This window comes from Tinamus guttatus, unplaced genomic scaffold (assembly GCF_059628265.1).
Source record: "Tinamus guttatus ecotype Peru unplaced genomic scaffold, ASM5962826v1 Tinamus_guttatus_pri_ptg000116l, whole genome shotgun sequence".
In the NCBI taxonomy this organism is placed as follows: Eukaryota; Metazoa; Chordata; class Aves; order Tinamiformes; family Tinamidae; genus Tinamus; species Tinamus guttatus.
The window spans coordinates 1,406,450-1,422,519 of NW_028288650.1; the positions used below are offsets into that span (position 1 = coordinate 1,406,450).

The following is a 16,070-nucleotide window of genomic DNA, read 5'->3' on the forward strand; positions in this document are numbered from 1 at the left end:
TACCAAGTGGTGATTTTATGCAATGGCATCAAGCCACAGTTCTTCACCAGTGCCTCAGTCAAAAAGTAGTGATGCTTTCTTTAAAAAAGAGACGGACGCATCAAAGCGCTTTCGACCTGTGCAGTCACTGCCTGACGTGTGTCCCAAGGAACCTACAGGTAACGCTGGCTTGCACGAAGGGTGAAAATACAGTTGAACTTGATGCTTTTTATTGCATTTTTGATCGGTCAGTTGAGTTCCCTTGTGTGCTGGGTGTAATGTGTTAAGGTGTAGTCTTATTCCTAAGTGCATTAGGGAGCAAGAGATTGAGACACAAGGATCTGCCACTATCATAAGACTAATTTTTGGTCACACATATAGCTACTGTGGATGCTAAAGTTTAGTGTGTACAGGGAGAGGTGGGTTGGAATATTGAGAAATGCAAAATATAATTCTCACAAATTTCAGACTATGAAGGTAAGTGTCTTTTTCTTTCTCTTTAGTGGAAGCTAGTGGCATTCATATAAAGGTATCTGTAAATAGTGCAGCTTTACCTTTGTGTTTAAAGCTTGTGTTAGTTAATCTGAAAAAAGAGATGCAAAGTCAAGTGCTGCAGGAGAATGTCATGTATATTTTGTTAGATAATTTGGGTCCGTTGCATAATTGTGGAAGCACGATTTGCTGAAGAACTGCATTGTAGCAAAACCACGATTTTTCGTTTGTCATCTTAACAAACTGCCTTGTCTTTTGTACTGCAGGCGATGCCAGTAACTTATGCGATAGCCCATCTCTAGTTGTGGATCAGCATAGATGGACTATTTATCATTCCAAAGTCAATCTCCCAGCAGCTCTGAATGATCCTAGGTTAGCAAAAAGGGAATCTGATTTCTTTACAAAAACATGGGGAGTGGACTTTGTGGACACTGAAGTCACGCCTTCATTCTACCTCCCACAGATCACCAAGGAACATTTTGCATCATACCAACAGGAAATCACCCCGGTAAGAAGACTAGGCACACGTAGTACCAGGGACCAGAAACAAACTTGAGATTCTCCTCCTAATTAGTGATTGTCCTGATTAATAGTTGGTCATATGGTTAGCTGGTGATCACTGTGTGCCCCAGCATTCATTGCCTGCACTAGGCATTTCAGACTAGATAGACTGAATACTGTCCTCTGCATCAGGACTTACAGTTCATGTTCATTTGTTCTATGAATCCTTTTTTTCCTGTAAGACTTGCTCAGTGGTTGAGATATTCAGTGAGATATACAGCATTTTCAGTCCTCTAAATCAGCTATAAAACAGGAGTATACTTTATTACTTTTTCAGTTACTATTATTATTACTATTACTATTCTTTTAAGAATGTCTCATATTTGCAACATTTAAAGATTAAATTGTTAAACAGTAAGCAGGTCTGTTATTTGATATTTTTTGTAACAGGAAAGTTAAAGCTATACCTAAGGATACCAGGAGCAGTGGGAGACTTCTATAAACTGATAAAATGTCCATGTCAGTAAGTATGTAGTAACATACCTTTTTTTGGCTGAAAGAATAGGGAATAAGTCTCCCACTGTTTTCTGCCTCCTTGGTTTGTAACTTTCTTTCTCTTTAGCTGTTACAGAATTGACTGCAAGAAATGTTACTGGTGTAACTCATAGTTAAAATTTGTGGAAGGGAATTGTCTGTAATGCCATTAGCTTGCATACCCAACATTTAAAACGGTTAAGAGCTTGTTCGTTAAAATTAGCAATGTAACCTAGTGATTTTGAAATGGCCCAAGGGTTTGGAAAGAGGGAACTGACCTGTGATGTAATTTTAATAGAGATCTAGCTACAATGAGTAGGTTTTTGTTGAAATACTCTTCCTGACTCTTAAGGTCTGGGGTGTTGGTTACACCTGTAGATAATATTTAAAGCTCAGCATGATGAGGGAAGGTACTTGGTTTCAGCAAGGTGCTCATTAGTATGTTGTGAAGGTAATTTGAATTTGATTCAATTTAATTCAGCAAGAAAAAAAAACCCACAATGTTTTATTATGATTTCTAGATAAGACAGCAAGTAAGTGATTGTAATTGCATCCAGTATGTGCTATCTCATTTTGTGGAGAGGCAGTTATGTGTTTGCTGTAACTTTTATGTTCCTTTTTTTCTTGAGATGTAAAGCTAATGGAAAAAACAACATATTGACCAAAAATTTCAAGCTATGTTACCTTTCGTTTGGACAAACATGATCTGAGCTTTTAAGAGGAAAAAGTATTATTGTGAAGTTGTCAGAATTATTTGGCGTAACGCAGTATGTTTCACTGAAAGTGTTCCAAATGTTCCATTTCTAAGAAAGAATTTTTATGTATTTATTTTCAGTCTGGGAATAATTCTTTAATATATTTCTCTTTTACAGAGAGAGAAGATTCATGAGAAATGCAAGAATATTTGTCCGCCTAAAGATACCTTTGACAGGACTCTATTACACACCCATGGTACAGTCAGAGTCTTATTTTGCTTGCTAAAAAGGTCATTTCTTCCTCTTTGACACTAAAACATACTGGTCGTGTCACTACCCCAAGGGTTACTGTTAGCAAAGAATGGCTGAAGAGCTTTTTTGGGCGTCTTCAGCTCTCACAATGCTGTATGCCATGAATATATGGAAGTAGCTCAGCTAATGTGAAACTGAACAGAGGAAGGTGAGAAAACAGAATGAAAAGGAAAAAAAGGGGGGAAAACAGAACCTGTAGTGAGCTTATACTTGATTTCTTTATTTCATTTCCTCATAAATGTTAACATGAATGAGTCCATCTGTCAGTTGCTGTTTCTTTGGGCCTGTCTGTATCCAAGTCTATTGGTAATGCAGCAGGAAGCTCCTGGCAGTTTACTCCTTTTGACTGAGTTTTTCTTTTGGTCGACTTTCTTCTCCAATACTCTGCCCATGCCTTTTCTGCAGGCTATGCTGGGCTACAAGGCTGCACCTCTTCTAGTTTATCTCTTTTCCTCCCCCTGCAACTGTCAGTTCAGCTTAGTGAGGAAGTGGCTACCTCTGTGCTGCTTGTTCAGCATGTTTGAGTCTGCCTTAGCAGCCTCGTTCGTGCTGCTGTCAGCCTTTGTGCATCCACCCTCTAAGTGCTGTGCAGAAGTGATAGCGGAGGCGGCTTCAATCTGGAGTGCAAAAATCAAGGAGATGTGAGGGGGACTTTTCCTGGCCCTGGGCAACGTCTCGAGAGCACTGAGGAACGTGAAGTGTTAAGTAGGCTGTCTCGTGTGGCTAATATTTTCATTCTCAAAGCAGCAAGTTATCCATTTTGAATGCTCTGGACATAAGACCTAAACAGAACATTTCAAACGGCAGCAGTACATTTCAAAGAGTCAGAACAACTGGGATCTTCAGAACAAAAGGGACTTCAGGAGGATTCTGGTCCAACCTCCTCCTGCTTCAAAGCAGGTTCAGCTCTGAGGTCAAATGAGGTTGTTTGGGACTTTGTACAGTCCAGTCTTGAAAACCTCTAGGCATAGAGGCTGTACAGCCTCTCTGGGCACCCTGCCCCAACGCTTAGAGTCTGGGCAGTGATTTATTTTTTTTCCCTTGTATCAAGTCAGAATCCTTCTTGTTTCAGTTTTCACTTGCTTATGCACCACTGTGAAAAGCCTGGCATGGTCTTTTTGGTAACCTCCTCTTGGGGTCTGGCAGTATTCAAGGTAACTGTTTTCCATTGTTTACCCATGAATAACAATTTGTGTTCTGTTTAATTTTAGATAAATCCAGGACGGATCTGGAACAAGTACCTAAGGTATGATTGCTGGGCATGCTAAGCTGTTACAAGTATTTCTCACATATAATTATAAAGTTTGGAGTATATGAACTTATTTTTTTGTATGTGGAAGTTTTCTTGAGGATCAGTTTAAATAATGAACTCAGAAGATAGGTAATGCTCATAGTATTTACAAAGATTAAGAACAATCTACCTCATTTTTGTTTTCATACTGTGTTCTTGTTTTTCTTTTACACATACGTATTTTACATATCTTATACAAATACATAGACAAACACCTGCTCTTTTCATCTTTAATAGCCACAAATCAAAGGTGCCAAATGAACCATGCCCTCCAGGGAACGTGGAGAGAGTCTGGTGCAAGTTTTGAATATGGAATGATGTACAACTCAGCATTAGCTTTGCCTCTTTGAGTCCTAAGACCAGCTTATAATAAGCACGCTATTGTCAGCGTAGGTAGATTACTTTAAGGTGTGTGATGTGTTGTTTGCAGCTGACTGACAAAAGACACAAAGGTTCCAGTTCAGTCTGATCATCTCCTTAGGCATCTAGGAGCCCAAGTGTTAATATGGGTCAGCATATGTGTGCAGGGCATGTGGACTTATTTTAATACCTGTCACTGTAACATTTAAAGTCCAGTAAACAAGAATATTTGAGTGTGGTATGATACCGAAGTTTGCATGAAAGCTTTTAACATTGCCTCACTTGGTGTGTGTAGAGAAAAGGGTAGTATTGTCCACCTGCAAGTTTCAGGCTTGTACCAGTGTTGTCACATAAAAATGATATGATCAGAAATGAATGTTGCAGTGATTCAGTGTCCCTGCTGTTAAAGTGTATGTGTTCTGGCCATTTAGAGGACCCACCTGCAGACTAATGCTGCCTGTGTTTTAGTGCTCAGACTCTTTATAATCTGGCTCATATGGGGCTCATGACTTGTTCTTTCAGGAAGCTAAATCTTTGTCACATCACGCAGACTTGTACTGTATGAAAGAAGTCAGCTGCAAGGCATGGAATGAATTCATTTTCCTGGGAAATGGAATTGTAAAAGTCAACAAATAAATTCCTGGAAGCCTTGTGAGGCAGGATGTCTGTTGGATTGGGAAAGAAAACAGGAGAGATGCATTTCTTCTTGTTTGTTGTTTCAGATTTTTATGAAACCAGATTTTGCCTTGGAAGACTCCATAACGTTTAATGCCGTTTTGCCATGGTCTCATTTTAATACTGCCGGAGGAAAAGGAAATCGTGATGCAGCTTCCTCCAAGCTACTTCAAGAAAAGGTGCGAATTCAGTGCAATTACCCGTTTCAGCTGTTACCCAATGCAAAGAAACCGTTAGACAAGTCAACTGCAGCTCGTTTCAGCCATTGAGACATCACTGTGATGGTCCTGGGTATTTCTTGTTTTACATCAGGCTGTGGATTCTTAGTCAATAATGGCAGAAATATCTTACCAAAAAATGTATTTCTCCGCCAGATAAACGTATCTGCTTGGTCTGGAAAATAAAAATCTGCACATGGCATAATGGCTGGCTCTCTTTGCTAAAACTTAGTAAAGCAGGTGTATGCTGAGAGCTGTTAGATTGTGATACTGTTAGGAAGGGAAAGCAGGTAGGAAAGCTAGAGGCTGTGCACTATCCTTTAAAACCACTGCTTTCTCACATCTCAGGAGAACTGCAGATTCCAGGCACTGTGCTCTCTGTGCCAAAACAAATAATAACTCCTAAGGTTTTATTTGACAGTAGTTTTTTCTTGTTGTTGTCATGCCATCTGCACCAACCTCCTTCTGGAGAGCGTTGGAGAACATGAAGGCAGAGTGATTTCATCCCTGCTGGAAGCAGGAGTCTGGAAGATAACCTGTTCATCTGGGGTCGTTTTCTTCTTGTGCTTTTTAAGAGTTATGCACTCGAAGTGGAGAAAACCATGCAGCAAATAATTTTAATGGTGTAAATTTTCAAACACTTGGGAAAACTGTGATTTTTATGGCCTGTTTTCCAACTCATTTTCTTTCCCATGTAACATGCTAAAGCTTCTGGGAGCTATTTAAAAAAAATATGGTGTGAGCTATTCAGGAAGATGTTACAGAAACTGCAGGAGTTGTCTTCCTCATCTTTCTTCAGATCAGAAGGGAAGAACAGGCTCTGCTGGAGAGTAGCTTGCTTCTGCCTTAGGTTGTCCCTTTCTCAGACAACCCATCTGGTTGGTTTAGACCAACCCTGCCTTGGGTTGGTCTACAGATAACTTTGGGAATACCTTGGCCTTTGGAGTTTCTTGTAATGGTCACTGTTTGAAACCAGTGTCTGAAGCCTACTTGAATTTTGAGGAGACTCAGAACCCCTCTGATGCAGTGGAGTGAAAACAGGCCTTTGAGCAGCTTTGAGCCACCCTTCTTTAGAGAATTATGCCTAAATAGTATAAAGCAGTTCAGCTGCCTCCAAAACCACATGCCTCGCATCCAAAATATTGCACTGCTTTGTTACTATAAAGTGCCCATCGTTCATTTATTTATTTATTTTTCCTTGCTAAAGGCTTGGAATTACTCAAGATTCATTTGCACCTCAAATGCATATAGGTGCAAATGAGAGGTGCAAATAGAAGCTCTATGGCTCTTATCCTTAGCTGCGGGCAGCATTTCTCATCAGGATATGGAAAACCCTGCCAAAACACATCCTTAGACTATTAGTGCTTTTGGACTGCTGTTAATCTGCGTGGAACAACTTTCCCCTGATGTCTTTCTCCTTTTTGTCTCTCTCCGTTTCTTGCCATACATTGGGACTGTAAGCTCTTTTGAGGCAGGTACTGTCATTTTGTTCTGTTTTATTTACAGCACTTAGCGCAGTGAAGGGGCCTAGAGCATCTGGTTGGTGCAATCAAATAAATGTTCAGCATAATTAATAGCAATCCTTTCTCTGATCCTTGTGCCACATCTGTCCTGGTGGGCTTTTCCCATGGGCTAGGTGTGTTACAGCTGGTGAGTGAAGGACATTTTTCATTAAACCTGTTACCGGAAACATGAGTTTGCATATTGCACTGAGGCGATAAATCCCTAATTTTCAATATATTTAGCAGGAAAATAAGAAAGAAGGAAATCTTCTCCAGCTGATGTTATGTTCCAGAGATCTAAACCAGCCGTAGGACATGTTTAAATGCAGCATAAGGTTTGAGCGCGTGTCACTTGGTAGAAACCAGGTCATCTGAGTATTAGCATTCAAATGAGCATCCTAATGCTTCACTCCTTTGGGTCTGCATATTCAGCATGAGGCCCAACACAGAGCTCTTGCAGCTCAAATGATCAGGTGAGCCCAGCAGGCTGGTAACACTTGGACCTGGGGAGTCTCAAGCTTGTGTTGAAAAGCTGTGCTCGGCCACTGGAAATTCCACAGGGCTACCATGCATGAACTACACTACGTGGAAACTCCTCTTGGCAAAGAGCAGCAGCAGACAGCTTAGATGTCCTTTATGAAAAGATGCTGCAATCTTTTAACTCAGCAGGGCCACACCAAAACCAGCCTTTCCCATCGTCACCATCCTTCGAATGACCTCAAGTACACGGCGTATTTGCGTGTGTATACGGGTCTCTCTTTGCTAACTAGTCTCCATAGCTGGGCTAATGGCTGTGAGGGTTCCAGGATGCAAACTCTGTGATACAAAAACTCAATAGTTTTTGTTTTGTCTTTTAGTTATTTACTTTTCTACCTTTAAATTGTCAAGCTAGAGAGCCACCAAGTCAGCCTTTCCAAAGTGGTTTTGAGCTTGCTGAAAAAGAAGTGAACAAACCACAGTAGGTAGTTATTTGCTTGCCAACATGACAAAGAGATCCTAGGATTTTTAGCTACTGGAAAAATTTCCTTACAATACCCAAAGACATTTCCGTTACGCCCTCAAAGAGTGTTTGCACTGGGATAAACTTGCCAACTCCTAACCATGCTGTGCATTTTTTTTCCCATCATCTTTCTAGCTGAGCCATTATCTGGACATTGTGGAAGTTAATATTGCACATCAAATTTCTCTGCGCTCAGAAGCATTTTTCCATGCAATGACCTCTCAGCATGAGTTGCAGGACTACCTCAGGAAAACCTCCCAGGCTGTAAAATTACTTCGGGAGAAGATCTCCAAAATTGATAAAGTGATGTGTGAAGGATCGCTTCGAGTTTTAAGACTATCGCTCACCAGAAATAACTGTATAAAAGCCTACAATAAACTCAAGTTAATGGCTACCGTGCACCAAACGCAGCCCACGGTACAGTTGCTGCTCTCCACTTCTGAGTTTGTTGGAGCGTTGGACTTGATAGCAACAACCCAGGAGGTGCTGCAGCAGGAGCTCCAGGGCGTCCACAGTTTTCGGTAGGTGACCATCTAAAGGATGGGCAAAATGCAGGTGCTGTTGGGATGCACCAGCAGGTGAGAGGGTCGAGCTGCACATCCTGACGTTCCTACTCGGCTCTCGCTGTTCTGCTGAGCTGCTCCTAACATCCCCTTCTAGCTGGCTCACAGAAAGGGTGAGAGCTAATAAACTGCTGGGAGGAAAGGTGCTAGTCTGTCTTTAAGCACAGTCAACCTTCAGGTAGCAATTTCCTTCCTCTGTTCTTCCCAGGCGTTTGACTGGAGCGCACGGCTCTCAAGTGAGTCATGTTTATGTTTATATTAATGATATTAAGTGAATTTTTAAGCTTGTGACAGCATCAATCAGAATGAGTTTCAGCTGGCAGTTTAATAACCTAAGATTCTTACCTGCCACGTCAGCAGAGGAGGCTGTTAGGTTCTCATGGCCGTATATGTGATGTCCCCCCTTTGGAATTCCTTACTCTGAAGTTACACTCGTCGTAGAACATATTTGCGTGTCAGCAGTCAGGTAGCATGTAAGAAGAGTTTTCTGCAAATAACTAATAATTTATTAGCTTGCTAGAGTTAGAAATAAATAGATAAAAGTGAGTGGGCTTTGTCTCTGTTTTCTTAGAGTTTAAAGGTTCAGAAAAGTGATATAAACCTATCAATTGCCATTATCCCAACAGAGATGTAAGGGCAAAAGTTTATCTGGGAAGCCCAGCCTGATCCCTCCCCATGTCCCAGTGACCTGGGTGCGTTGTCTGCCCAGAGAAAATGTGTGGTAGAGACAGGGCAGTGTTTAAGAAAGCTTTTCAGTAGAATGTTGGTGTTTTTTAAGTTAAAATTTAATACAAATACTTCTGCTTGTTCCTGTATTCAGAAGGATTCAATGAATGTTTTTGTTTTGTTCTCAGCAAGAATGCTGCAGCTGTCAAGTGAGACCTATTTTAAAGAGATTAATTTCTAAATAAAAGTTATTTATTGTAATGATTTTAAAAAATGCTTTAGCATGCTGCATATGGCAGCATGTGGAAAACAGAAATGTTTAGTTTTAAATTGAGGCGTGTTGCAGAATCATTTATTGTAAGGCAGGAAGAAAACTACTCAGGTGGTCCATATATTAAATATTCTCTTGCTATGTTATATTCAGGAAAATGTAACTGGATTCTAGTTACAGCAAAAGTAATATATATAATATATATTCCTTAATGGTGCCGTTTAATATAGTCTTAATATTCTGTGTGGTTATGTGCATCAGTCGTAACTTTTTGATTATTGCTTGTTGCTTTTATAGGATAGAGTTAAAATCCTACAACTCATGAGCTTTGCAAATTCATCTTTTTAATTAGAAAAAGTATTTAATGGACATTAACTGAATTACAAATCTGTAGTGACAGCTTTGACATTGTTTTAACATTGTTGGGGTGATGAAAATTCAGTAAATTTTTACACAGGTTTTGTTGGCAAGCTACAGTTTATACAGGCAAAACACAGATGCCTAGGAATCCAGATGCAGTATAATTATTTGTAAATAAATATTTGTTTACCCTGTATTTATTGACATAGTCTAAAAATTGACATAGTCAGACATGAAAATGACATGATGTGCGACCAGAGCCTCTTCAAACCCGGGGTGTTCAGCTGGGGGCTGAATTACACCCCGATTTATTCTGGGATGTTTCTGTGTTGTAGCTGCTCACTGTTAAGGGTAGAATGGCTTGAGTAAAGCAGTGGCACCAAATGCTGGCAGCTTTTTGAGGATGTTTCTGTGTTTCTGTGGGTTTGAGTGGGTAGGTTGAGCTGTTCAAGTGCAGTTAAGCAAAGCCCATCCAAGTCATTTAGCTAAGAGAGCATCTTGGTGCTTAGCTAAGTAAGAGCCTTTGGGGTTTAGGTATTAGGCTTGCAAATATGTATATACATATTTTGCTAGAGGCCAGCTTGGCCTAAATTGGATACTGCTTAAAATGTGTCCACTTATGTCTGCCAATTTGTTCATCAGGAATTGGTTGGCAAAGTGTCTTTTGTCCCCCCACACTCCCTCCTGACACACACACACACACACACACACACACACACATATATATATGTATATATGTTCCTTCCTTCTGCCAGACGACTCAGTGCTGTCACAAAAAGTTAGGAAACCAGAACTGTTTGGCAGTTCTGAAATTTCCACTTTCAGTTTAACTCAGCCAAGAATCTCTTTAGGTGCCAGCGTTTGAACTCTGGTCAGCATTTTTGATGTGAGGAACTCCCTTGCGGCTGCATGTGCAAGTCTGCCCAATACAGTGTAAAATCTGCTATATGTGGAAAAAATATTTTTAATTTTCAGGGGTATTAAAAATACCTAATCAGGGAACTCTACTTTGAAGTGTATTCTGGCGTTTAAAGCTATTGCTGTGTCTCAGCCATGTGAATTCAATGTCCATGTCCGTATTAAATGTTCAGATGTTGGAAATGGAAGAACTCGCAGACTGAAGAGTTGAGGAACTGGACAAGCAAAAGAAAGTCTCCGTTTTGGTTGATTTGGCAGAGAAGTACTCGGAACTCTCCAAAACAACAACAAAAAAATACTAAAAAACAGAAGAAAGTTCCTACATCCTAAGTACCATTTTCTAAGTGCTATTAACATTCACATACATGTTTTGCTTCAAGGTGACAGCACTTCTGAAAAACATGTGGCCTCAGCTGTTCTAAGGAGCGAAAAATTTGAGCCCCTCCTTAAATCAGCATTGAAATTTTGGAAATTGTGCATGGAAATAACGTCCTAGGTGGTTATTTTCTTCAGCTGTGAACTAATGGCTCATTTACAGGTTGATTATTTAGCTCGTATCTCCATGGCTGTTTCTCTTAGGCATCTTGGCTCACAGCTCTGTGAACTGGAGAAGCTAATAGATAAAATGATGATTGCAGAGTTTTCAACTTACGCTCGCAATGATTTAAATAGACCCCTAGAAGATGATTGCCAAATTCTAGAAGAGGTATGTCTGTTACTGAAAGGAACTGTCTGATGAATATGTTTGCATCTCTAACATACTTAATTAGCATCAACTAATTCATTTAGTTTCCTGGTAGCAACATTATCATTTCATATTGCTTCTATTCTAATGAAATTCTTGCCTCTTTTCCTCCCTCCCTCCCCTTTTCTTTTAAACATGTATGTATTTTTAACTAAAAATATATATTATGTTTTAGTGTTTAAATGTAGGTTTATATTATGTTTTTAGGCATTGCACTCATCTAAATCCTATCCACTGTGTATTTGATATATCAACTTTTTTGCTTCTCTGCAGTTCTTAAATTACCTTTCTTGTCCTTACCTTTGATATCCTTAGTGTTTTGTTGTTGTTCCTTTTTTTGATAGGAGAGACTTGTATCACTAGTATTTGGACTTTTAAAACAAAGAAAGCTAAATTTTTATGAGATATATGGAGATGAAATGATTATTACTGCAAAGAACATAATTAAACAGGTAATTCAAACGTTTCTAACTTATCTGATAAGATTGTCTTGATCTTTTACAAGTGTCTGTTTTGCTTTTGTTTGTTTGTTTATGTACTCAGTAATAGATTGAGCTGAATCAATTTCCAGTTTAAGTTTCTGTGAAATAGGGGAAATTGACAGGATCCAAGGAGTATTTCCCTGTGATTTGGGGAATGTGTTTGCATTGTTGCCTATTGTCTGCGCCTTCAGGTAGTTTTCCTTAGCAAAGGAAACAGTCTCAAATGTGTTTCCCGTTTGGATTCGTTGTCGGGATGTTTTGACCAGGATTTTAGTAGCTCTGTATAGCCGGGAGTTAAAAGAGCAGAGGTCTGGAAGTCACTGTGCCCTTCAAGAACAAGGCCAGTGTCTTAAAAAGCTCCCCCACTAACAGTGTTATTTAAAACACAGGTACAAAACGTGCACAGTCCGACCTGGGAAGCATCAGTCACTGTCTGGGTTTTATGCACCCACTTAGAGCAAAAACATGTGGGGCCTCCGTATTTTGCAATTAGCTGTTGGAAGGGGTGTTTTGTTTTTTAAAAAAGTTGTTATATGATGCAAATACATCTTTGCTTTTCTTACCGTGAAGGTTATTATGTATGTTATGAAATGAAGCAGTGTCCAAGAAGCTAAGACCCTTTTTGTTTTGTTTTTCCCCATTTAAATTTGACAGTGTGTGGTTAATACGGTGTCGCAGATGGAAGAAATAGATACAGAAGTGGTTGTTAAGTAAGTATACAGCTAGATCGTTTTTTATGATGGGTGGGGATAGGAAATGGGTGTTCTTAGCATAGATAAACTTAGGGTACTAATCTGTGCTTAAATTTCCCAGTAATTAAGAATTGTTCTTTTGTTTCTCCCTAAGCCTCTGATCCTGCCTGCTTCCCTGCCCTCTTTTTTTTCAGATTTCTAATGTTTATTAAGGTGCATTTATTTTATTTTTTAAATTAAATTTACATTTGAAGGGGCCCAGGGAGGCTGTGGGATCTCTGACCTTGCAGATACTCAAGCCTTGACTGGCTGCAGCCTGATGTAGTTTGAGCAGCGGCTGCATAAGGAACTTCTAGAGACCCTGGGAACAGGGCCATTTTTAGAAACAGTGTATTCGTTTCCCATTCTCCAATGTTTATTATTCTGCAAAATGTATTTATTTATTTTAGGGACGTAAGAATCTATTACAGGGTTTTACTTTCCTTCTGTTGGTGACTTTCTGCCCTTTGCTCTCAGCCCTTGGCTTGCACTTTGGCAGAATTGTTCTCATTGCAGTGCGACTGTGTGGGCTTATAATGAGACTCTAGTAATAGCTGTAACTTTTTTTGTGTGTGTGTGTGTGATACAGTCTGTGACAATTTGATTTCCCCTTTCCCACCCCTGCCCCATTTTTGCTACATACTAATCCCACGGGGAAATAATAGCATGCCTTGGGAAAGCTCAGTGTTAGGTGAGAGGCTTTCACTTTCCTGGCATGATGTATTTTAAGCACCTCCTTCCTTGTTCCACTTGCTTTGTGCTAATTGTGGCTGTTGTTCAGGTGGGGTCTTTTGCCCCAAGATAAGTCTGCACTAACTTCCTTGTATTTACTATTTACAATTCCATTTAAAGCATGTTTTTTGTTTAAATGACCTTTATTTATTTATTCTTTAAGGCTTGCAGACCAGATGAGGATGATGAATTTTCCTCAGTGGTTTGATTTACTGAAGAATATTTTTTCTAAGTTTACCATCTTCCTCAAGAGAATTAAGGTAAGACATTAGTTTATCAAGAGCTTCATATAATTTGTTCAGGCATTTTGCAGAAACGGGGTGAGGCTATTTTCCATGTGAAATCTTAAGGTGTTGATTTTGATTATAGGACTCAAACTTTTGATTGAAAGAGGGATATGTGAAAATTAGCATCCAGGGCAAAAATGATTAGTGCTAACAAAGAAAGCCCTGGGAGGGAGCTAATACCTCTTGTTGCTTGATTACATCCATCTGAGGCTGTTAGGGATTAGGACAGCACTTTTGAATGTGGCAGATTACTCCAAATGAGGTTTCTTGCACCTTTCTCCGATATATCTGATATCGATTGCCATCAGAGACAAACAGGTCTGTCTCAGAATGCTAATTACATGATAGAAGATAAAGCCAGGCTTTACTTTAATTTTATGGGCAAAAGGAAATATCTTTTTTCAGCTCAAGCTTGTGCTACAGTTTTTTTGATAATAAACACTCTATTTGGTTCTAGGCAACATTAAATGTTATCCGTAGCGTGGTTCTCTTGGTTCTAGACAAGAACCAGAAAACCAGAGAGCTGGAGGAGCCGTTGCAGAAGGACTCGGCGAAGGACAGCGCAGTGGACACCGAGGTGGCTTATCTGACCCACGAGGGCCTGTTCATAAGCGACGCGTTCGGCGAGGGGGACCTCCCGGCGGCGGTGGCCGACACTGCCTCCCAAAGGAACGTGTCCCCCAGCAGCGAGCCCTGCAGCAGCGACTCGGTCTCCGAGCCGGAGGGCACCACCGACTCGTCCTCCAGCAAGGAGCAGACGTCGTCCTCTGTCACGCCGGGAGGAGTGGAGATGATGTGAGTAAACGTGGGCTCTGCGCTGCCCGTCTCCAACTCGCCGTGGGAATAGGCGAGGTAGTGGGTGCCAGGGGTTGTTTTGAGGCTGCTGTTCAAGTCTTTGGAGGTGTGTGTGACTTTTCTAGGTAAGTGAAATATAAATGGTCCTCTAGCACCATCGCTGGAGCTTGCCATCAGACCGTGTCTTTTGGAGAGGCTCCTTCTCCATTTGTTGTGCTGGGGAGCCTTCTGCTTTGCAAAGCAGGGCAGATGCAAGTCTAGCTTCCATAAAAGACGTTAATCACCCCTGTGCCCTTGGCTGGTTGCAGCATCTCATTCTCCTGCCTGCTCATGATAGCTAATCTTTATTTTTATTAAGCTGTCTCAGTGAAATATACCTTGATGAAAAGTGCTGCTCACTGCCTGCTCAGTGACTTGCATGGCTAAATAAATACATCCCAATGCTCTGGTAACAGGCAGTGCAGCCCTGTAGGCGTCCAGTCACTGCAACTTTTTCCACGTATTTACGGATGGAAGTTCACCCCTGCTTGGGTGAAATTGGGTACTTGAGTGTCTGTGTCTTGGAGCTGAGGCAACTGCCACCATTTGCCCCTCCAAATCACAGTGCTGGCTGCATGACATAGATTTACAGTCAATATTGTGTACATAAAATGGAGTTGGGTCTCCTTGTGCCCAAACACTGGTGCCATACAAGAACTGCAGTGCACAGAGGAATCAAGGGAATTCGAGTGAGGAGGAAGGACTTGGATCCCAACCGATTGGGAGCATTTTGCCAAGGTAGTAGCTAGTTATATACCACAAAGAGCTCTCTAGTAACAAAAGAGTTTGAGAGTAGCTACTTAACTTGTTCTAAAATGAATTTGCTTCATCCCTTTTCTGCTCTTCTGAGGAACCCTGCTTTGTGTTTAGAGGAAAAAATGGGACAGTTACAGCAGTGTTGGCTGAGTGGCTGCTTCCCAGCATCCTGGGCTCCCACCTTCCTCTCACACTGTCAGCCTGGCTAGACCAGAAAATGGTCCTCATATCTTAGCTGGGTGAACAGCAGAGTTTTGTCCTCAAAGCAGCAGACAAACTGTGAAAGTATTTCCAAAAAGCACAAGCTTAAGAGCCTGAAGCTCAAAGAGTTGTAGCTTGGAGATTAAGGTGGTGAGCGCTGCGGGATATCTCCTTCGGAAACTGCACTTTGCACTGGAAGAAAAATACTGTTTTTGTCTGTCATATGCTAGTGATGCCTAAGTATTAGGGGAGCTGGGTAAATTATAGCAATATTTATTTTATTAATTACTGCTGTATCATATTTTCTGCCTTAGGTAATTACAATTAGAGTGAGGATTTAAAAATATTAAGATAATAGAGTTGTGTACTTGCTTATCAGGCGGACTGATGTGGCAGTGACAGCAGCTTAGGAGGTCCCATCTGTACCAAGCCACTTTGGTGATTAACTGATTGTATTCGACAGCTGCTGCAAGGCTCTTTCCTCCTTCAGATGGTGAAAAGAAACATATATATGTGTGTGTATATATATAAAATACTGATTTATTATGTATATATAGATATGGATATTCAACCATGTGGTTCTGTCCCTCGTAGGATGACTGATGACATGAAACTGACAGACCTGGAGCTGGGCAAGCTGGCAAACAACATCCAGGACCTGCTGTATAATGCCTCGGATATCTGCCACGATCGCTCGGTCAAGTTCCTCATGGCACGGGCCAAGGTAGGGAGCTTCACCGGGACTACGGTCGGGCTCGCAGCCTTAGTGAAAAGTTGTTACCTGTTACTGGTTTAATAAGCAAGATTTCAAAAAGCGTTCTCGATTGAGATTGAGTAGCTGTTCCTGCTGTCACATGCACTTGGTGTTGATTAACATATGTCACTCTAAGGCCTTATGAGTTTCTGTGACCTACTTGGGTCCCTACCCCACAACATGCCATGCTGGAAGCTCTGTGCAGGGAATA

The 16,070-nt window shown here is 40.8% G+C and overlaps 1 protein-coding gene across 1 annotated transcript in view; it reads left to right on the plus strand.

Moving 5' to 3' along the window:
* Window positions 1-16,070, plus strand: part of VPS54 (VPS54 subunit of GARP complex) — a 28,674-nt gene continuing 12,604 nt past the window's right edge. The window contains exons 1-12 of the mRNA XM_010215898.2: window positions 1-158; window positions 738-979; window positions 2,379-2,457; window positions 3,725-3,759; window positions 4,887-5,018; window positions 7,695-8,080; window positions 10,917-11,043; window positions 11,427-11,534; window positions 12,219-12,274; window positions 13,191-13,287; window positions 13,772-14,109; window positions 15,700-15,829. Coding sequence (XP_010214200.2) covers window positions 23-158; window positions 738-979; window positions 2,379-2,457; window positions 3,725-3,759; window positions 4,887-5,018; window positions 7,695-8,080; window positions 10,917-11,043; window positions 11,427-11,534; window positions 12,219-12,274; window positions 13,191-13,287; window positions 13,772-14,109; window positions 15,700-15,829 — 1,866 coding nt within the window. The 5' untranslated portion in view covers window positions 1-22. The remainder of the gene's footprint in view (window positions 159-737; window positions 980-2,378; window positions 2,458-3,724; window positions 3,760-4,886; window positions 5,019-7,694; window positions 8,081-10,916; window positions 11,044-11,426; window positions 11,535-12,218; window positions 12,275-13,190; window positions 13,288-13,771; window positions 14,110-15,699; window positions 15,830-16,070) is intronic.